This window comes from Nipponia nippon, unplaced genomic scaffold, assembly GCF_047370975.1.
Source record: "Nipponia nippon isolate SJK-2023a ecotype South Korea unplaced genomic scaffold, ASM4737097v1 scaffold_13, whole genome shotgun sequence".
Lineage (NCBI taxonomy): Eukaryota > Metazoa > Chordata > Aves > Pelecaniformes > Threskiornithidae > Nipponia > Nipponia nippon.
This window is the reverse complement of record NW_028262324.1, coordinates 11,824,636-11,840,395: the sequence shown is the minus strand read 5'-3', so window position 1 is coordinate 11,840,395 and position 15,760 is coordinate 11,824,636. Positions and strand designations below refer to the sequence as shown.

Below are 15,760 nucleotides of genomic sequence, written 5' to 3'. Positions count from 1 at the left end.
ACGCAAGTTTCCTCAGGAAAAAGAAGAATGAGAGTTACTACAGGCAAAGCGCTGTCACGCTCCTGAGTCCGTGGCTCCTTCCCTCCAGGTGTGCGGATCAAACTGCTCCGCGGGGCTCCCGAAACCTTCCTGCGAGTAAGGGGGTGCTTTTCGGGTCCAGTAATTGATCTGAGTCCTGACCTCTCCAATGTAGCTGGAGATTTACAACAAAACATCTATTCATCTTTCATCTCCAGCCAGATTTATTTTTAAGCATCCCCTTGGCAAGCGTGAATAAGTTTTGTCTAATGGATTCTGTTCCTCAGGCTAGCTGCATTTTGTTCACTGCAAATTCCAAATATATTTGCACAAATTATTACTATTAATAATATAATGGTTGTGTTTGCGATGCTGGACAGATGCAGAAGCAGCCAGGGCTCCTGCCCTGAGGTTTTACGATCATTGAGCTCTACAGCCCTGCAAACGGGGAGCGTGTGACGGCAAACGATGGGCACCACCAGCCCCGTCAGGGAAGCTGCAGTTACGAGCTCAGGAGCTGATTTACTACAGGGGATTGACCAGAATAACTCCTGCAGTACGAGCCATTTGGCAATATTTCATGGTAGAAAGGCTAATTCTGGCCATTCTCTCCCACACCGAGCATCAGGGCTGCAGGAGCCGAGCGGCAAACGCCAGCGTCCCGCAGGTTGTAGGATAAAAAGGGGGGGCTGAGAAGGCACCAGGAGGGCTCAGGACAGCTCGGGACCCGTCGTGCCCCTCAGCGCGGTGACAACCTGCCTGCGAAAGGGGCCCTTAACCCCGCACCCAGGCGGCCCCAGCCAGGAAGTGTCACTGCAAAATTCCCTGGGGGAAAGGACCGCGGGGAAACCACTGACTCGGTGACGTGCAAATGTTTGATAAGGAGGCACCGAGTTCAACAGCTGTCGGTGGAAATTATCTGCATGTTCAATAGAGGCACAACATTTCCTGTCAGGTTTCTGACTGATAAAACATGATGCTTCGATACAATCTGAATTAGGTATCTTGGAATAGCTCATTTGGGCGAAAATCCGACACTTTCTGCGGCTTGCCTCAGCTCAGCAGAAAAGCCGCACGCAAAATGTTAGCATTTCCCAGCGGTGGAAATTCTGCTTTTTGGCCAGTCTCAGCACCAATAGAAAAGAGCAGTTTAGAAAAGCCCACAGAAACTCATCCAGATGAGATTTATAGCCCTCGTTCCAGCTTGCTTTGCTAACAGAGCAGCAGAGGGATGGCTGGCTAGTGCGGAGCTCTGGTAGCCACATGCAGGCGACCCTGCCCTGGGGGCTGTGGCATTCCCCGGGCAGCAGAGGAGTCCCAGGCAGCCTCCCTGCCAGCACCCGGCTGCAGCCTGCGCCAAGCGGAGCCGGAGCAGACACGAGGGTGTTTCCCCTTAATCATCCAGACTTGGGCCTTCGAGCGAGGGATGGGCTAAGGAAGCCAAAGCCTGAATCTGAACAATTTAAACCGTATGATGTTTGGATCCATGCTCAGTTGAAAGTGAGCTAAATAAGGGGGGAGGTAGGGAGCAGAAATGGTTGCAGCTTCTCCCCTTCTCTCAAAAACTGCTCCCCCTGTGATCCCCTTCACTGCAGAGGCTGATGCCTGGGGACGCCTGCTTCAGCCACCCAAAGGAGCCGCCGCAGCATCACAAGTAGCCGCTCCGCAGGGACCACAGCCACGAGGACCTGAGGACCTTCTCCTGCGCAGACCCCAGCAGCTGCGGTCCCACCATTGGACTCCAGCGTGGGCCCACCCAGCCCTCGCCAGCGTGCAAGAGGGACGCAACCCCACGAGCCCCACGCCGGCAGCACAGCTCCAGCACGGCTCCTGCCCGCGCTGCCGGAGCAGAGGCACAAATAACAGCAGGAAGCGTCTGGAGCCGGTGCCCTGAGCCGAGGGAGCGGCTTTGCCCTGCAAGAGCTCGCCGGTGCGTTGTACTCTGGACTTTAGCTTTTGGCGAGGTGAATTTGCAAGCTGGGGATGGCTTTTGCAGAAGCAGCAGCCAAAGGGAAGGCAGGAGGAACTAGCCTTGGAGCCAGGGACACCTTGGTGTAGCCTCAGCTTGGGCAAAATATGAGACGTCTCAGGCCAGTGCTGATGTCTTCCATGGCCCCAGTCCATGAACTGGGACTGGCTGAACTTGACACTTAGAGGGGCGGCACCCCAGAGGCTCAGACAGCCTTCTGGCAAGAAACATGGGGACGTCCAGAGTGCAGGTTTCGCAAATACGGAATGCTGCATTTAGCATGTAAATAGGGCTGCCAGTAGAGCACAGTACTAGGGACACAGCTCCTTGCCTAGAAATGAAAATAGGAAGAAGTGAGAGCCCTTCAACCCCCTCCACCCACAGCATCCCCCAGCTGGGAGCTGAGCTCTTCAAGTGCGACGGGAGACATCAGCCAGGCAAAGATGTTTTTAACAAGCAAAGCAGGTGTGATCCGAAGCAGGTTTACCTTGTACCTACCAGCCAAAAAGGCTGGACTCGAGCCACGGAGGAACCTGTCAGCCTCTCTGCTCCAACCACCCGCTCTGCGTTGCTGCGGTCCCTGGTGGGACTGTGGTTTCCCGGTGCGTGGCTGCTCATGCCTCCAGCAAGCAGGGTGCAAGGAGCATCAAAGCCACACCGGGGCCTCCAGGCGCTAAATGAAACCAGGGAAGCTGGGAGGAGGGAAGCGAGCACTGCGAGAGTTGGGGATTGCACAAGACAAATCTACGTGTGCTGGCGAGGAGCAGGATCTCAACAACGTGTGAAGCACGCACAGCACCGTAGCACTCACTCACCGCAAGAGCTTGGAAGGGTAATATTTAAACACTTTAACTCCTCATGGCTCAGGGGTAGGCTGATGTGCAGGGCACAGCTTCCCGGGCACACCTGGGGCTCCCGAGGCGGAGAGCTGTCCTTCCCCAGCAGTTTCATCTGCTGGTTGAAAAAATCATCAGGGAAGAGAAACACGCTGACGGGGCTGATTACAAGGGGACACCTTTCTCCATCCTGGATGTTTCTCCATGTTTTCTTTCTTTGTATCAGTCCTTGTAACAGCAGGTGATACCCACTGTCTGTCACTGGCAGGTAAAATTTGGCTGCAAGGACAGAAGAATTGCAATGGACGTGAGTCTACAGGGTGGAAGCAACAGGAGGGCGCATGGGGGTGAATTACAGTGACAGAAAAGCCATAAATCGGGAAGAATCAACACGAAATGGGAAAATCAGCTGAATTTCAAGGGAGAGGCAGGAAGCCGAGTTCATCGCCCTGCAATTGCCAGCCCCAAGCAAGAGACATTTAGACCAGCTACTGCACACTGGCCCCGGTACCAAAAGCCAGAAAACACCCCCACAAACAACCTCTCAAAAGCCACAAACTACCAGAGGAGAAGAGCAGGACCTTGGACCTGCAGCAACTACCAATTTAAGAAGAAATGCAAACATTGATTACAGCCCATGTCTCTTGCCAGAGAGAAAGGGAATGCTCTCCAACTGATCATCCCTTCTGGTTGGATGAGGAAGAGGAGGAGGGTCAAATCCCTTCCCAGTGCCAAAGCTGGCAATCAAGCTAATCACCAAACAAGCAGCCATGCTCTGTACTCCAGCACTCTCCATTCATCATCCCATTTTCTCGCTGCAGTCAGTCTCTGATGCCTCATGAGATCAATAAACAAACAACTAAATCAATACAGTCATCTCGATCCCTGCAGGCCACAGGCTGTGCACAACATAACTTGTGCCTGAAAGAAGCATCAGCGTCTAAGAGAGGCTCCCAAGGGAGAAGTCCAGCACCCCAGCTCTCAGCTGTCCAAAAATTAACAGAGGCACACAGGGGAACAGTTCAGCAGTGCCCTGGGAAACAGAGAGACTGAGCAGGTCCTCCTCTCCTACAGCTTCCTTCTTTTCTCCTTGAGCATCATCAGATCTAGCCTTGACCCTCCCTGAAATCCAGGCACTGAAGGAATAATTTCACATTCTTCATGACAGGCTGGGAAATAATCTTAGCTTATTGACTCAACGAGGGGGCTGCTCTGCAAACATCAGTCCTCTTCAAAGATGGCCTTGGGCTCTTCAGTCCCTGTCAGTAGGGAACCTCACCAGAATCTCTCTGAAGCAGAGAAGTGTGTGTATGAGAATGAAAGTAAATTAGGTCTGAACAAGATTAACAGGGATTTAATTGAACTATGTGAACTGGAACTCCAGTCACGAGCAACTTATTAGCCCATCTCAAGGGACTGTGCTGCTTGTGCTGGAGGAGCACAAGGATGCATTGTGAGCGTGGGACAGCTCAAGGGGATGGCGACGGCCACAGCTCTCGAGATGAGTGTGGCCAGAGAGGCAGAGCTGCTTGGACATGATCAAAAATGAAACAAGGACTTCTCAGCTCCCAGCCATGTTTCTTCAGAGCTGAGGCTTGGCCTCTTGAGGGAAAGGAACTTTAGCAAAGGATACATTAGCAGAGGAAATCCAGCTCTCAGCCCAGCTCCCGGGCTTTGGGTGGCAGAGCAAGGCGCTGCTCACCGAGGTGCTGCCTACTGGCTGGTATCTGGAAGCAGACCTTTGAAAACCTCCCCTTCAATAAAAGTGACTTAATGAGATCTTCAGCACCCTTTGGGATGTTAATTACAAAACAGCCTGGAGAAAAGTGCTTGGGAATTAAAGGAGTCACCACACAAGTCCTTCTCTCGTTTTGGTTTTCTGGTGAGGGAACCAACAGATGCTTGCCAGAGCTTGGCTACCACACCGGTCTTACCGCAGCGAAGAAGAGCCACCACACAGCTCCATGCTCCAGCCACATAAACCTGAGCTACAATCACACACCGAGGGGCTACTGAAAATCCCTGTCATCAGTCTGCTGCATCCCCATCTAATCCCCTGCTCCTATTATTAACAAATGATGCCTTTATTATTGCTACCTTCATGGGGGCTCTCGGAGCCAAAATATCTCATGAGAAGCAAATTAATTTTGTCATTGCACCGTTTCCTCCTTCCTTCCAGGAAGCTGAAGCTGTTCTGGGAGATGGTTTGCTACTTCCAAGTCAAACTCAGATACACACATGCCTGACAGCATTAACCAACCAATTTCTCACAGATTAAAGGATCTGAAAGGCTTTCCCTTAATGGATCATTTTTATGAATAGGTTATTTATGTCCCTGTGTTCATACAGTCTGAGAGTTCTGGCAGCTTTCACAATGAAGGCATGGAAAGAGACAGCACAACTTTAAAAAAAGATTTCTTTTTAAACAAAGAGATTCCGACTGTATTTATTACACATTTTAAGAGAAACTAAAATACGTGGGATATTGGTAATATCTAGAAACATACTATAGGTTCAGCTAACAAGTGCATTCAAATAGGTAACAAGCTGTTAGGAACAGACTGGGAAATTTATCCTAATCCTTCTTCCCCCCATCAAAAATAAACCCCAATATCCACGATTTCTACTTAGCAATGAGTAAGCCAGCCCACAGATAGATAGCTAGATGTAGATGTTGATGTAGTAGCCTGCTATTTCAGGTAACAAACACAGAGTGCTCATCGCTAACTGATTCTTAGCTGTAGAAGCACGTCTATATTTCGGGTAATGTGTGTGTTACTCTTTCAATAGTTGCAACTCTGTTAAAGCACTAGCCCCCCCCCCCCCCCCCCCTTTAGGTAACCTGCAGAAAGCCAGAGCTGTTAGATAAAACAACCACCATCCTCATTTATTAAAATGGAAGAAGTGATCTGCAGTACCTATCCAGGGCAGTGGCAACGCTTTTCTTTCCCCTGCAGATCACAGACAGGAACACAGGTCCGTAATGGAAACTCATAGCACAATATTGTTCTTTGTTATTTGCGTGGGAAATTTTTGCAGTGCTTCTTTGTACCGAGAACTCAAAGCAACTTTAGAGTGCTTGTGTCTCCCATGCTTTGTTCTGTCCTCCTAGTATTGCCTTTATGTAGCTCAAAAAAAAAGAAGAAAAAGAAAACACTGAATTTAAAGCAGAACTCTAAGCTGGATTTTAAGCAGTGCAACTTGGTGTCAGCATTCTGGTTAAGAGAAGCAGAGAGCCTGGAGCAGGGAAGCAGTGAGAGGTTAGAATCAAACTGGTACTGAGATTCACCTGTCTCACCCGCCAAAAGCAAGAGTGAGCAGAGAACGTGGCCGCTCTCAACACCAATGGTTCCTGTAAATGTGCTGTTCAACTCCTGTTCGAGAACACGCAGCACAACGCTGCTACCGTACCTGGGCTCACAAGGCATTTGTGAATTGAGGATGGGAGCCTATGTATGCAAAAAGGATCGCAGACTCGCAGCCCTGCCAGAGAACCCTTTCCTTCAAAGCCACTCTGAACCCTGGGTGCGCCTAAAAGAGCAGGTTCTCCTCCCATTGACTCATTCGTGATCAAACAAACCAAGATGTGAGCTGGCATCAGGAAGCTCGAGCTGCCCTACAGAGACTCTGTGGCTACGTCACCACCTATCTCTTTCCAGTCCTGTCTAGCCATATTTAAATCTAATACTAGATTGTCCCTGGGCCTGAAGAGCCAGAGCCTGAAGGAACACAGCGTATATGTCTCTTGCCATACAGTCATGCTACACAGCCAGCCTGCCACCCCTTGGATCTTAAAATACCACATCTCCTCAGGCTGAGATCGTATTTAACTTCAGGAAGAATTCCGCAGGAGGAGAGATGCAGCAGACTACAGCAGGTAAGGCTGGCAGGGAGTTTGCAAATGCAAGAAACCCCGGCTGTGTTGAAAGGGAGCACATGGTCAGGACGCAGCTAGCTGACAGGAGGGCTTATCGACAGTACAGCTAGGCAGTGCTGTTTGATACGTGACCAATGCAGCACTCCGAGACTCCCGCCTCAGAGCAGCTTTTCTCCAACGTGCAATACCTGGTCTTCCCAAGTTTCCAAGAACACCCTATTAGCACAGGCATTAAATTCTGCACCTTCCAGAATCAAATTGTTCCCCGATCCTTGTAGTCATTGTAGTCCCCACCACAGCCTCAATTCCTTGAAATGTCCCTGCTTTCAAGGGTGGGAATAGAAAGGAAAAGGGCATGGGTGGGGAATAAGGAAGAGGTAGCGACGCTGGGGAAATGAAAGCTTTCATCTACAGCAGTCTGGAATCTGATGAGTTATTACCTAAAGAATTAAAGAATATGACAAAGACATTATTATTAAGCCATAAAATGCAGCTATGTATTTCAGACTAGATGACAACAGAGATGAATACAAAGCTGTGTAGTGTGGTGTCCTTGATCCATTTGATCCCTCTGCCTTCAAAAAATACAACACAAACCGGTATCCAAAGTAGCAAAGCCATGCTCCACCCTCCACAGGGACTTTACTACAGATCCTAGCCAGCATGGAGGAGCTGGGACAACAGCCCTCGCTACCCATCAGAAATGACAGAAGTCACTTTAGTGGTGACTGACACATTAATCATGTCAAACGAAGTCCTGGATATGTGAAGTCCTCTTTGCTTGTAAGAAATCTATGGCGGAACCCTGCCCCTTCCACTCTTGTAAGTTCCTTCTCCCTTGTCCCCAAAAGGTAAAGCATGGCAATGCCAGAAAACCATTTAATATAGTTAGTTGCCTTTGATGTCATCTCCGAGGAAGCATGATTATAGCTGATTATTTTGTCTTTTGAGGCTCATCAGTCATGCCTTTATCGTTTCTTTTTGGTTTCCTTCTTGGGTTTCTTGCTTATCTGTGGAGCAGTTGCCTTTGGCTTCTTCACTGTCTCTGAATTCTTAGGCTCCAAACTGTCCGAGTCCTACAAGAATCAATTAAGAAACAGTCAGTAACTTTTTTTTTTTTACAATTTGCTGACAGCTCACTTTGGGAATTTGAGTATAAGCCAAAGGAAGCAAATGCTGGGTATCTCTGTTGGAACACATCTATATCAAACTGAGTCCACATTTAATGAGACACGAGCAGCACCATCTCTGCTTCTTCTGCATCTGCTTGTTGATGAGTGTGAGTTTATGCACAGAAACAGCTTGTTACCAGAGAAGCTGTTAAAAGCTTAAGTGGCTAAAACAGGCTTTGGAGAAGAAAAACAAAACCAACTTTAAAGGCAAGAAGAAAATCAACACTAAAAGGAAACTATTCAAATTAGGAAAAGGAGAAGATATCATATAATCACCAATGTGCATGGAAACATTCAACAGGTATTTCTGCCAAATGTTAATCATTATCATGTGCAAGACAAAAAATATTCCCCAAAACAGTAGTAAGAATGTAAAGTTTGTAAAGTTCAGAGCCTCTAAACCAAGCCCAAAATCCAGGGAGGGAAAAATCCAGGGAAGGAACTGCAAGCAAAGCTTTCTTCACCTGGACTAACAAGGAATGCTTAAACATCCTGCTTGTTTCCTTCAGGGGAGATGACAGATAATATTTCAGCCATGGGAAATAAAGTCTAGTTATCTTGTAAAAACACAAGGGAACAGCGCCAGTCTCATCTGAGAAAGCACACACATGCAGATTGCCTCCTTTCATTAAATGCATTTGAGTATAAATATTGCTTTAGCATCTTGGTTTCTATCAGTCAGAGCGTGCCAACTGGAAAAGGACACACAAAAAATGGCTGAGCAAGACGTGCTAGTTTCAAGCTTCCAAGACAGCGCTCCAGATAATGGAGGGGGAGGCGAGCATCTGACAGTATCCTTTTAATCAAGGAGTTTGGTTCAAACGTCTCTCAAGTTATTGGGCTATTACAGTTCACATCTGTGTGGCTTTCCAAGGAAGGAGGCTTGGCTGGCTTTCCAAAGGCTGTAATCGGCGCACGGGGAGCTGGCAGGCTCTGGAGAAATGGAGCAACATGCAGTTACTACTCAGGGATGCAGTGTGCTGTTACCGTAAAGTGAACACTGCTGCCTTCTAATGTTCAAACCAAGGTAGACTTCAAAGCCCGAAGCCTCCAAGACAGAGAAGCTCCTCAGTATCCTACCCAGACTCAAGCATCATTCCCAAGATCTGGAGGGGTAGCCTCTGGTGTTTACGGTCTTGTAAATTAGTCATATGGACGGTAAATCAAGAGGACAGTATACATATGGAGAGAATAAAAAGTAGAGCACGCAAACATCAAAGCATGCTTGCAAACTTAAACAGTAACAGGTCCCTGAGCTTTCTAATTTTAATTGGGGGCCTGTTCAGTTTCCCATTTCAAACTAAAGCTCTCACTCTTTTCAGCTTTCAAGAATCAGGCTACTCAGTATTTCTCAAAAATTTATCAGGGGAAACCACGGACTCTGACAGATGGGCGCTGGTGGCTGCAGAATAACGGTGCAAGACTTGCAATGCCACTGCATCGTGACCGGCAGCCGCCTGCTTCATCTCCCTGCTGGGAGCTGCAGCTCCTGCGGCAGGACTAGCAGGAGGGAGCATGCACCCGTGCCAGGGCAGCATCACTAATCCAGTACATCAACACAACTTCACATGACACCAACAGTTGAAGGTGAAAGAGTTGGGTCATGAACTGTACCTCACCCTCAGGCATTCCCTTCCCCAGATAGGCTGAAAACTTCCACGCTTCCTCTGCACAAGAGGGAGCAAACACGGCAATAAAGATAGCTTGAAAACAAAACTTCCCATGCTGAGTTGTTACTGAAAATATACCATACACATTTAGACAAAATCTGTATCAAGCCACCAAACTTGCAGCCTGATCACCAACACTGAAATATCTGTCCACAGGCATTACCAAGCACGCGGAGCTCTTTTATCAGAAAAGCCAGGTAGATGCAGGTCATCCCACTGTGGCCCAGTCTAGAGGAATCAGTCCTGTAGCTCACCTCAACCTTTCACTTTAACCGTCTCCTGTACCAACTGCATCAAAGGACTCTCCACTTGCCAGCACAGATTGGGTGTCAGTACTGAAAAGTGCCTTCCTCATGTTAGAATACACTAGAAATGTCACCTGTATCTTGTTTCCAAAAATGGCACACAAACTAGAGCCCAAAGTCATTTTCTGAAAGGCAGGTCCTGCAAAGGTGACACCCTGCCTGGCAATGAACAGAGCAAATCAGCAGTAGGATGACAATACGGGGTTGGGACTAAAGCCTTCTCGTGTGCAGTCAGGAACAGCATGTACGTGTAGCGCACCTTGCCAGTGCTTCAGGTCACTTTTTTCACTGATACTCAGAGAGACCCTGGCTCAGGTATTTGTTCCTGACTTTCTAATCTGGGGCTAAATCACAAGACAAAAGCTGGAGGTGGGAAAGCTAGAAGGAAGGAAAGGGAATGAACAATGAAACTGTCATCAATCCCAGGGGCAGACCACTGTGTCTCCATTAGCTACTCAAAGTTCCCTCCCGTCCGATTTTCTCCGACTCTGCCCATCTATATCAATATTAAAGAGCACTGCTTACTGTCTTATGGGACTTTGAAACGGGCAGGATTATGGCTAGCACACAGATAAGCTGGAAAATGGCTCCAAAGAAGAGTCCGTAGCGTAGCACATTCTCCATGAATGTGGGCTCGGGGATTTCGGGTGGGGAGAAATCCAACTCAGCGGCCATCGTGAGTGCACCCTTCTTCTCCTCTAATGCTCTCAAGAAGACTGGTTACTACAAGGGGGGAAAAAAGAGCAATTATTTGCATCATGCATACAATTTCTGGTATTCACTTTCCATTATCAAAAAATGACAGACTACCTCATGCTGGTTTTTTGAAGACACCCTTGATCTACCCACCCCATAACAAAGAGGGAAATGAAACATGCATTTTATTTGGATGCTTGTCTTTTACCACCTGCCTAAGAAAATAGTCCTCAAATGCTAGTATTAGTCCATTAGCAGGTGAGGGGAAGACAAAAAAAAAATGAACGATATTCATGAAACAATCAGGGAAAAGCTTAATAAGCAAGAATATACTTCTCCCTGAAGTCGATCATGCATGCAAGAGGACTATTATTAATTTTCACTTACATTGTATATGTGGTCACAGCCTTGTCGTTTTAGATGGTGTACAAAACCAACTGCTACTTAAACGAACCACACAGAAGGCAGATCTGTTGAAGACAGAGGAATGAGTTACCTGTTTAAAGTTAAGCACGGCTTTAGTGGCTGGTTACACTAAGGCCTATACACCTTGCGATGGTCATACAGGTAATTTGTGGCAGAGTTAAATATTGATCTCCTGGGTCCCAAGCTAGTTTCTCAGCCACGAGGCCATCCTTTCTTCCTTCCTTTATCTTTTGCTAATGGAGTTGTCAATTCATTCTATGAATGACTAATGGCTTTCTACAATAACGGAGAACTCTCCTGCCAGAATTGCTGGAGTATGCCACAGAAAGTCCCAAAGGGGAAATTCCATTAGTCTGAGACGCCATCAGAACTCAGTTGTGATTACCGTCTTACTCAGTTTTCCTGACCTGTATGATCCTGGTGTGTACTTATTGAATCAGCACTACTTACTGATATTTACAATTCCCTGTATTACTAAAGCTTGGGTGTGAGATTGTGCTGCATGCACGTTTCAGCTGAATGGTAGTAATCTGCCTCCTAGAAATTATCTCCAAAGCAGGCTCTATATTTCTCAGGCTAGGAGATTTCTACAATCTGCAGATGTGACCCAGTTCAGAAAGATGGTGAACTTAGAGTATAATCTGAGTAAAGTTACAGTTGATAAATTTGAGAATCAATCAACAACTCAATGCCGTTGCATAAGAGGCAAATGTCACTTGGGGACGTACTAAAAGGAGCGGTATATAAATTACAAGAAATAATTATTTTGTTTTAATTCAGCTGAAGTACATGATATCATTTTGAATTTTAAAAGACAGGAAAAAATTCCCAGCTGCATGGACTGCCAGCCACTGGAATACAGAGACCGTGGAATCCCTGTGACTGGTGATTCAGAAGAGCAGATCAGATAAGCATTCGCCTGGGCTGGGGCGTGAGTGTATATAATCCTGCCTTTAAATCAGGAGATAAGAATAGGCGACCTCTCACAGTCCCTTCCAGGTCTGTACTTCAGTGGAAGAACGTTTTTCAAATTCTGATTAAAATTCAATAAGCAAGGGCTGCATGGGACCCGTACATGAAGCCAGAATACACGCTGGGCCACTCAGGCTCAGCAAGTCCCAACGCAGACCCCAAGGCTGCACCAGACATACAACGGTGTCAACAAAGCACACGTAGAAGTGGCTCATCCCTAACTGCTTTTAACTTTTAAAACACCCTCTCCCCCAATCCACTAAGGCAGCAGTTCCTAAGCAAGAAACAGAATCTTGGGAAACTTCACCCCTGAGTTACATTTTATCTCGACTTTATTTATTGGGATATCTTTTGAAAACGTTATGCTTGCCCAACCCCTTCCTCACACACAGCAGGAAGGGACGTTGCTTCGTTCCCCACCCGGAGTTTTCTCAGGACAAACTCCTACTGATAATCCTGATTCATACACCCAAAACAGAACACACAAAAATAAACCAGAAAAGGAAACCGATACAATGAAAACAAAAAATCTCCATCCTCATCTTCTGCAAGTCTCCCCTCCTTTCCCCTTTTCTATTTCACCTCCCTTGAGGGTATTAGTAATTTTCTAACAAATCCCAGGTGACATGACCAGCATCAAGAGCTCTCACGCAGGCTGGTAGCAGCTGCCGCTACCATTTTAAGCACTACCTCTTGAAATACGCTCAGAGAAGACCTGACATCATGCTCCAACCAGTCATAGGAGAGCGTCCTTGCTTGCACAGTAGCCACAGCAGGCAACCCACATTCGGACCATTAGTCTTCCCGCTATCAGTGGAGCTGAACTAATATTAGCAAAATTCTTCCCTGTTTTAAAAAACTCCTGTGGTTAACACAATGTCCAAACCTGCACAGGCAAGGAGGCTAAACCTGACGCAAATGAGCAGGCCAAGGTTGAATGCGGGGGAGCCAGGGCTCGGTGTCAGGCACGTTGCCTTCCGCACTCAGGGCAAAACCTGCAAAGTGAGTTTTCTCACCAAGAGCACTACCTCCTTACACGTTGCCTTGCAGCTGATCCAACAGGTCCCTAGATGATAATGGAATCTTCCTCCCTGTTCCTGAGAAGCTAACAGTTTCACCACCTCTTCCTTGGCTAACACCTCTTCTTCTCCACACATATCAACCACCTTTTTCCTCAGACCGCCTCACCTATTAACATGGCTCCACTTAAAGTAATTGCTCTTAACTTGCATTTAAAGATCGGTACTCCTATTTCAGACCCTGAGATGAAGCTTCAGCTCCAGCTTTCTCCTTTGGTCTAACAGCGGCTACCATCTCTCCCCACAAGCCTGGCCATCTCACTGGAACACAACAGCAGAAATAGGTCACACGCAGTTGCACAGGAATGGATTTTGACTAGCTGTTTAAAAATAGTCAGTCTTGCCTCTATTAGGGTTTTACAGCAAGCTAGCTACCCCCACACAAAAGGACTTGGTCCTGTAGCAAAGCCAGAGCTGTACCACAGAACCGGCGAGGGGCGACTCAGGGCTGCGGGCTCAGGCTTTTGCTCAGTGACACTGCTGGAAGATGATGTGGCTGCCCCCCCAGGTGCAGGATTGGGCCCTGTGATCAATAACAAAGTGTTTCCAGGGTCAGGGCCATAAACGAATGATCTCAGTAGAGCCAGGGCAGACTCAAACCTTTCTTTTTGCTGTCCTGTGTTTCCCAGCTGGCATCTTCAAGACCTAGCACCATATAAATAATTAGCGTAGGACAAAGCCACGGGAGCGCTTCAAGTAATAGGCACTAGCTTCCTCTTGGGGTGGAAATACAGAGCAACGGAATTGGTGCAGAATATGAGAGCTTCTGTCAAAGGATGAGGCAAAAAAAGCTCCTGCTGGATTTCTGAAATGCCTTAGTAGGTGTTGGGACGGAGACTGGCCAATTCATACTGGCTTCCAGGGGATTTGCGTGTGCTTAGCACCGCTGAAAACAAGGCCACCGCCGAGGCCGAGGAGCCCGCCTGCAGGCTTAGGGGCCCGATGCCAGGCAGCCGGCTGCGCCCGCCGCGCCCGGGGGCTGCAAGGAGAAGCAGCCGTGCAGCCCCGGAGCCGGGGACACCCGCAGTTCCTCCCCCCTCCTCGAGAGAACAGCTCTGCGCCGCCTCCTCCCGCAGGCAGCGGCGGGCGGAGCGGGCCGCCACGGAGCCAGCGAGGCTCCCCGGCACCGGGGCTCTCCCACCCGCTTCCCGGGGGGGCCGGGGCGATGCTGGAGAGTACCCTCCCAGCAGAGACCTTTCCAGCAGACCCCCGCGCCGCTCCGGACCCCTCCTGCAGCCCCCGGGCCCCCCGGGCCCCCCGGCCTCCCCTCAGGGCCGCCCGGCCGCTCACCGCCCCTCTGCGCCAGGCCTCGCCGCCCCGGAAGTGATTCCCGCCCGGCAGGAAGTGCGCCCCGCCCCGCCCCTAGCAACCGCCCGGGGTGCCGCGTTGCTAAGGGCGGCCTGCGGGCGGCTCGGCGGCCTGCGGGGCCTGCGGGGCCGGGCGGGAGGGCTCCGCCGCCGGGTTCCTCCCCAAAGGCCCCTGAGGCCGCTCGGCTTCACGCTGCCGCGGGCCCCGTCCCGGCTGTGGGCGTCTGCGGGTGCCGACCCCCCACGGTGGGTCCCCACGGCCAGGCCCGGGTTGGCCTCTCCAGCAGCGAAGCACCGCAGGCCTTTACACCGCGGGGTTCATGTACTCGCCCCCTAAACCAGTGCGAGCATTTTAATCCCCGCCATCAATAGCGTGGCCTTTCAGTCCTGGCGGGTTTCTCTTTATCCACGAGGTTTTCATCTGCTCCCTTGCAGTGCTCTGGCAGCAGCAATTAAGACACGCGCTTCTGGCTTTGCTCTTGCTGGGGATTTTTTTTTTTTAATTATTATTATTTTTAATGTCCCGATTCAGTATCCAGCTCTGAAATGGAGATGTCTCGATAAGATGACCTGCAAAGGGAAGAACGGCTTGGGCTCTGTTCTGCTCGTTTGTGGTATTTAAAGAACCTGATTTGTTTTGCCCTTTTCCTAACCCTAAAATATCAGTAGTGCCAGGTTAGTTTTGCTGCAGAGCTTTATTATCAGAGCATCTAAATACTTTGGGGAAAACCTAATTGGTTACTTATCTACTGAGGGAGTAAGGTATGGCATTTGTAATAAAAGGATTTTCTAGGCTGTTACCAAGCATTTGAATTAAATGGGTATTAATGAAAACAATTTCAAAGGGTTTGAGCAATTGGATTAAAAGCCCTTCATCTTGTGTAGTGCAGAAGGCTTTGCAGACAACTGGAGAATGCGCACGGCTGTGCGTTACAGAGGCCAGAGACACTGGTACAAAGACATCCTAGCATAAAAATCCTAAGAAAAAAAAATTACTCTTTAATAATTACCAGAGCTTTCACTGCCCCTGGTGAGTGGCTGTACCGGCTCAGGGATAAACACAGAGCTCAGGAAAGGGAATAGATTCTGCCCTTTCAGCTCCCAAACACTGACTATTTAGGACACAAAACCACTGAGGACAGAGGAATAATTCTTGTGAATGCCAGGAGAGATCCTACCAGTATTAAACAACCAGAATAAATTCTTCCCAGTACTACCAGTACACTGAATTTGGTGGGGCTGCTGTCCACGCACACCCTCCCACGGGCTCTGATCCTCGCAGTTTCAAGTTTGCAGGCGATGGGGAAAACACACGCGTACATTGCAACCAACACTGTATGTCTTCTCCTCCTCTCCCCCAATAGGAATGGCACTACTTATCCTAAGCAGAAACAGGCTGGTGAGGGACCGCTAGCCCCCACCAAGACCATCAA

The 15,760-nt window shown here is 48.7% G+C and overlaps 1 protein-coding gene across 4 annotated transcripts; it reads right to left on the bottom strand.

The window, feature by feature from the left end:
* Positions 1-5,666: 5,666 nt before the first annotated feature.
* On the bottom strand, positions 5,667-14,370 carry MANBAL (mannosidase beta like). Of its 4 annotated transcripts, none has more exons than XM_087749737.1 (4): positions 14,311-14,370; positions 10,931-11,013; positions 10,373-10,570; positions 5,667-7,776 (listed from the first exon to the last, which is right to left on the bottom strand). In XM_087749737.1, the coding sequence occupies exons 3-4, from the start codon at positions 10,520-10,522 to the stop codon at positions 7,669-7,671; spliced, it is 258 nt and encodes an 85-aa protein (XP_087605863.1). In that variant the 5' UTR covers positions 10,523-10,570; positions 10,931-11,013; positions 14,311-14,370; the 3' UTR covers positions 5,667-7,668. The 4 variants fall into 4 exon arrangements, with proteins under 4 accessions (XP_087605863.1, XP_087605866.1, XP_087605865.1 ...); XM_087749740.1 differs by lacking the exon at positions 14,311-14,370 and adding an exon at positions 14,215-14,238; XM_087749739.1 differs by lacking the exon at positions 14,311-14,370 and adding an exon at positions 13,621-14,186.
* Between the last annotated feature and the right edge of the window lie 1,390 nt (positions 14,371-15,760).

Bases quoted from the DNA above. Each gene is read 5' to 3' on its own strand.
- MANBAL (XM_087749737.1), bottom strand. From the start codon at position 10,522: ATGGCCGCTGAGTTGGATTTCTCCCCACCCGAAATCCCCGAGCCCACA. The intron at 7,777-10,372 runs GTAAGCAGTGCT...TGATTCTTGTAG, and splicing joins TTTCAAAGTCCCATAAGACA to GACTCGGACAGTTTGGAGCC.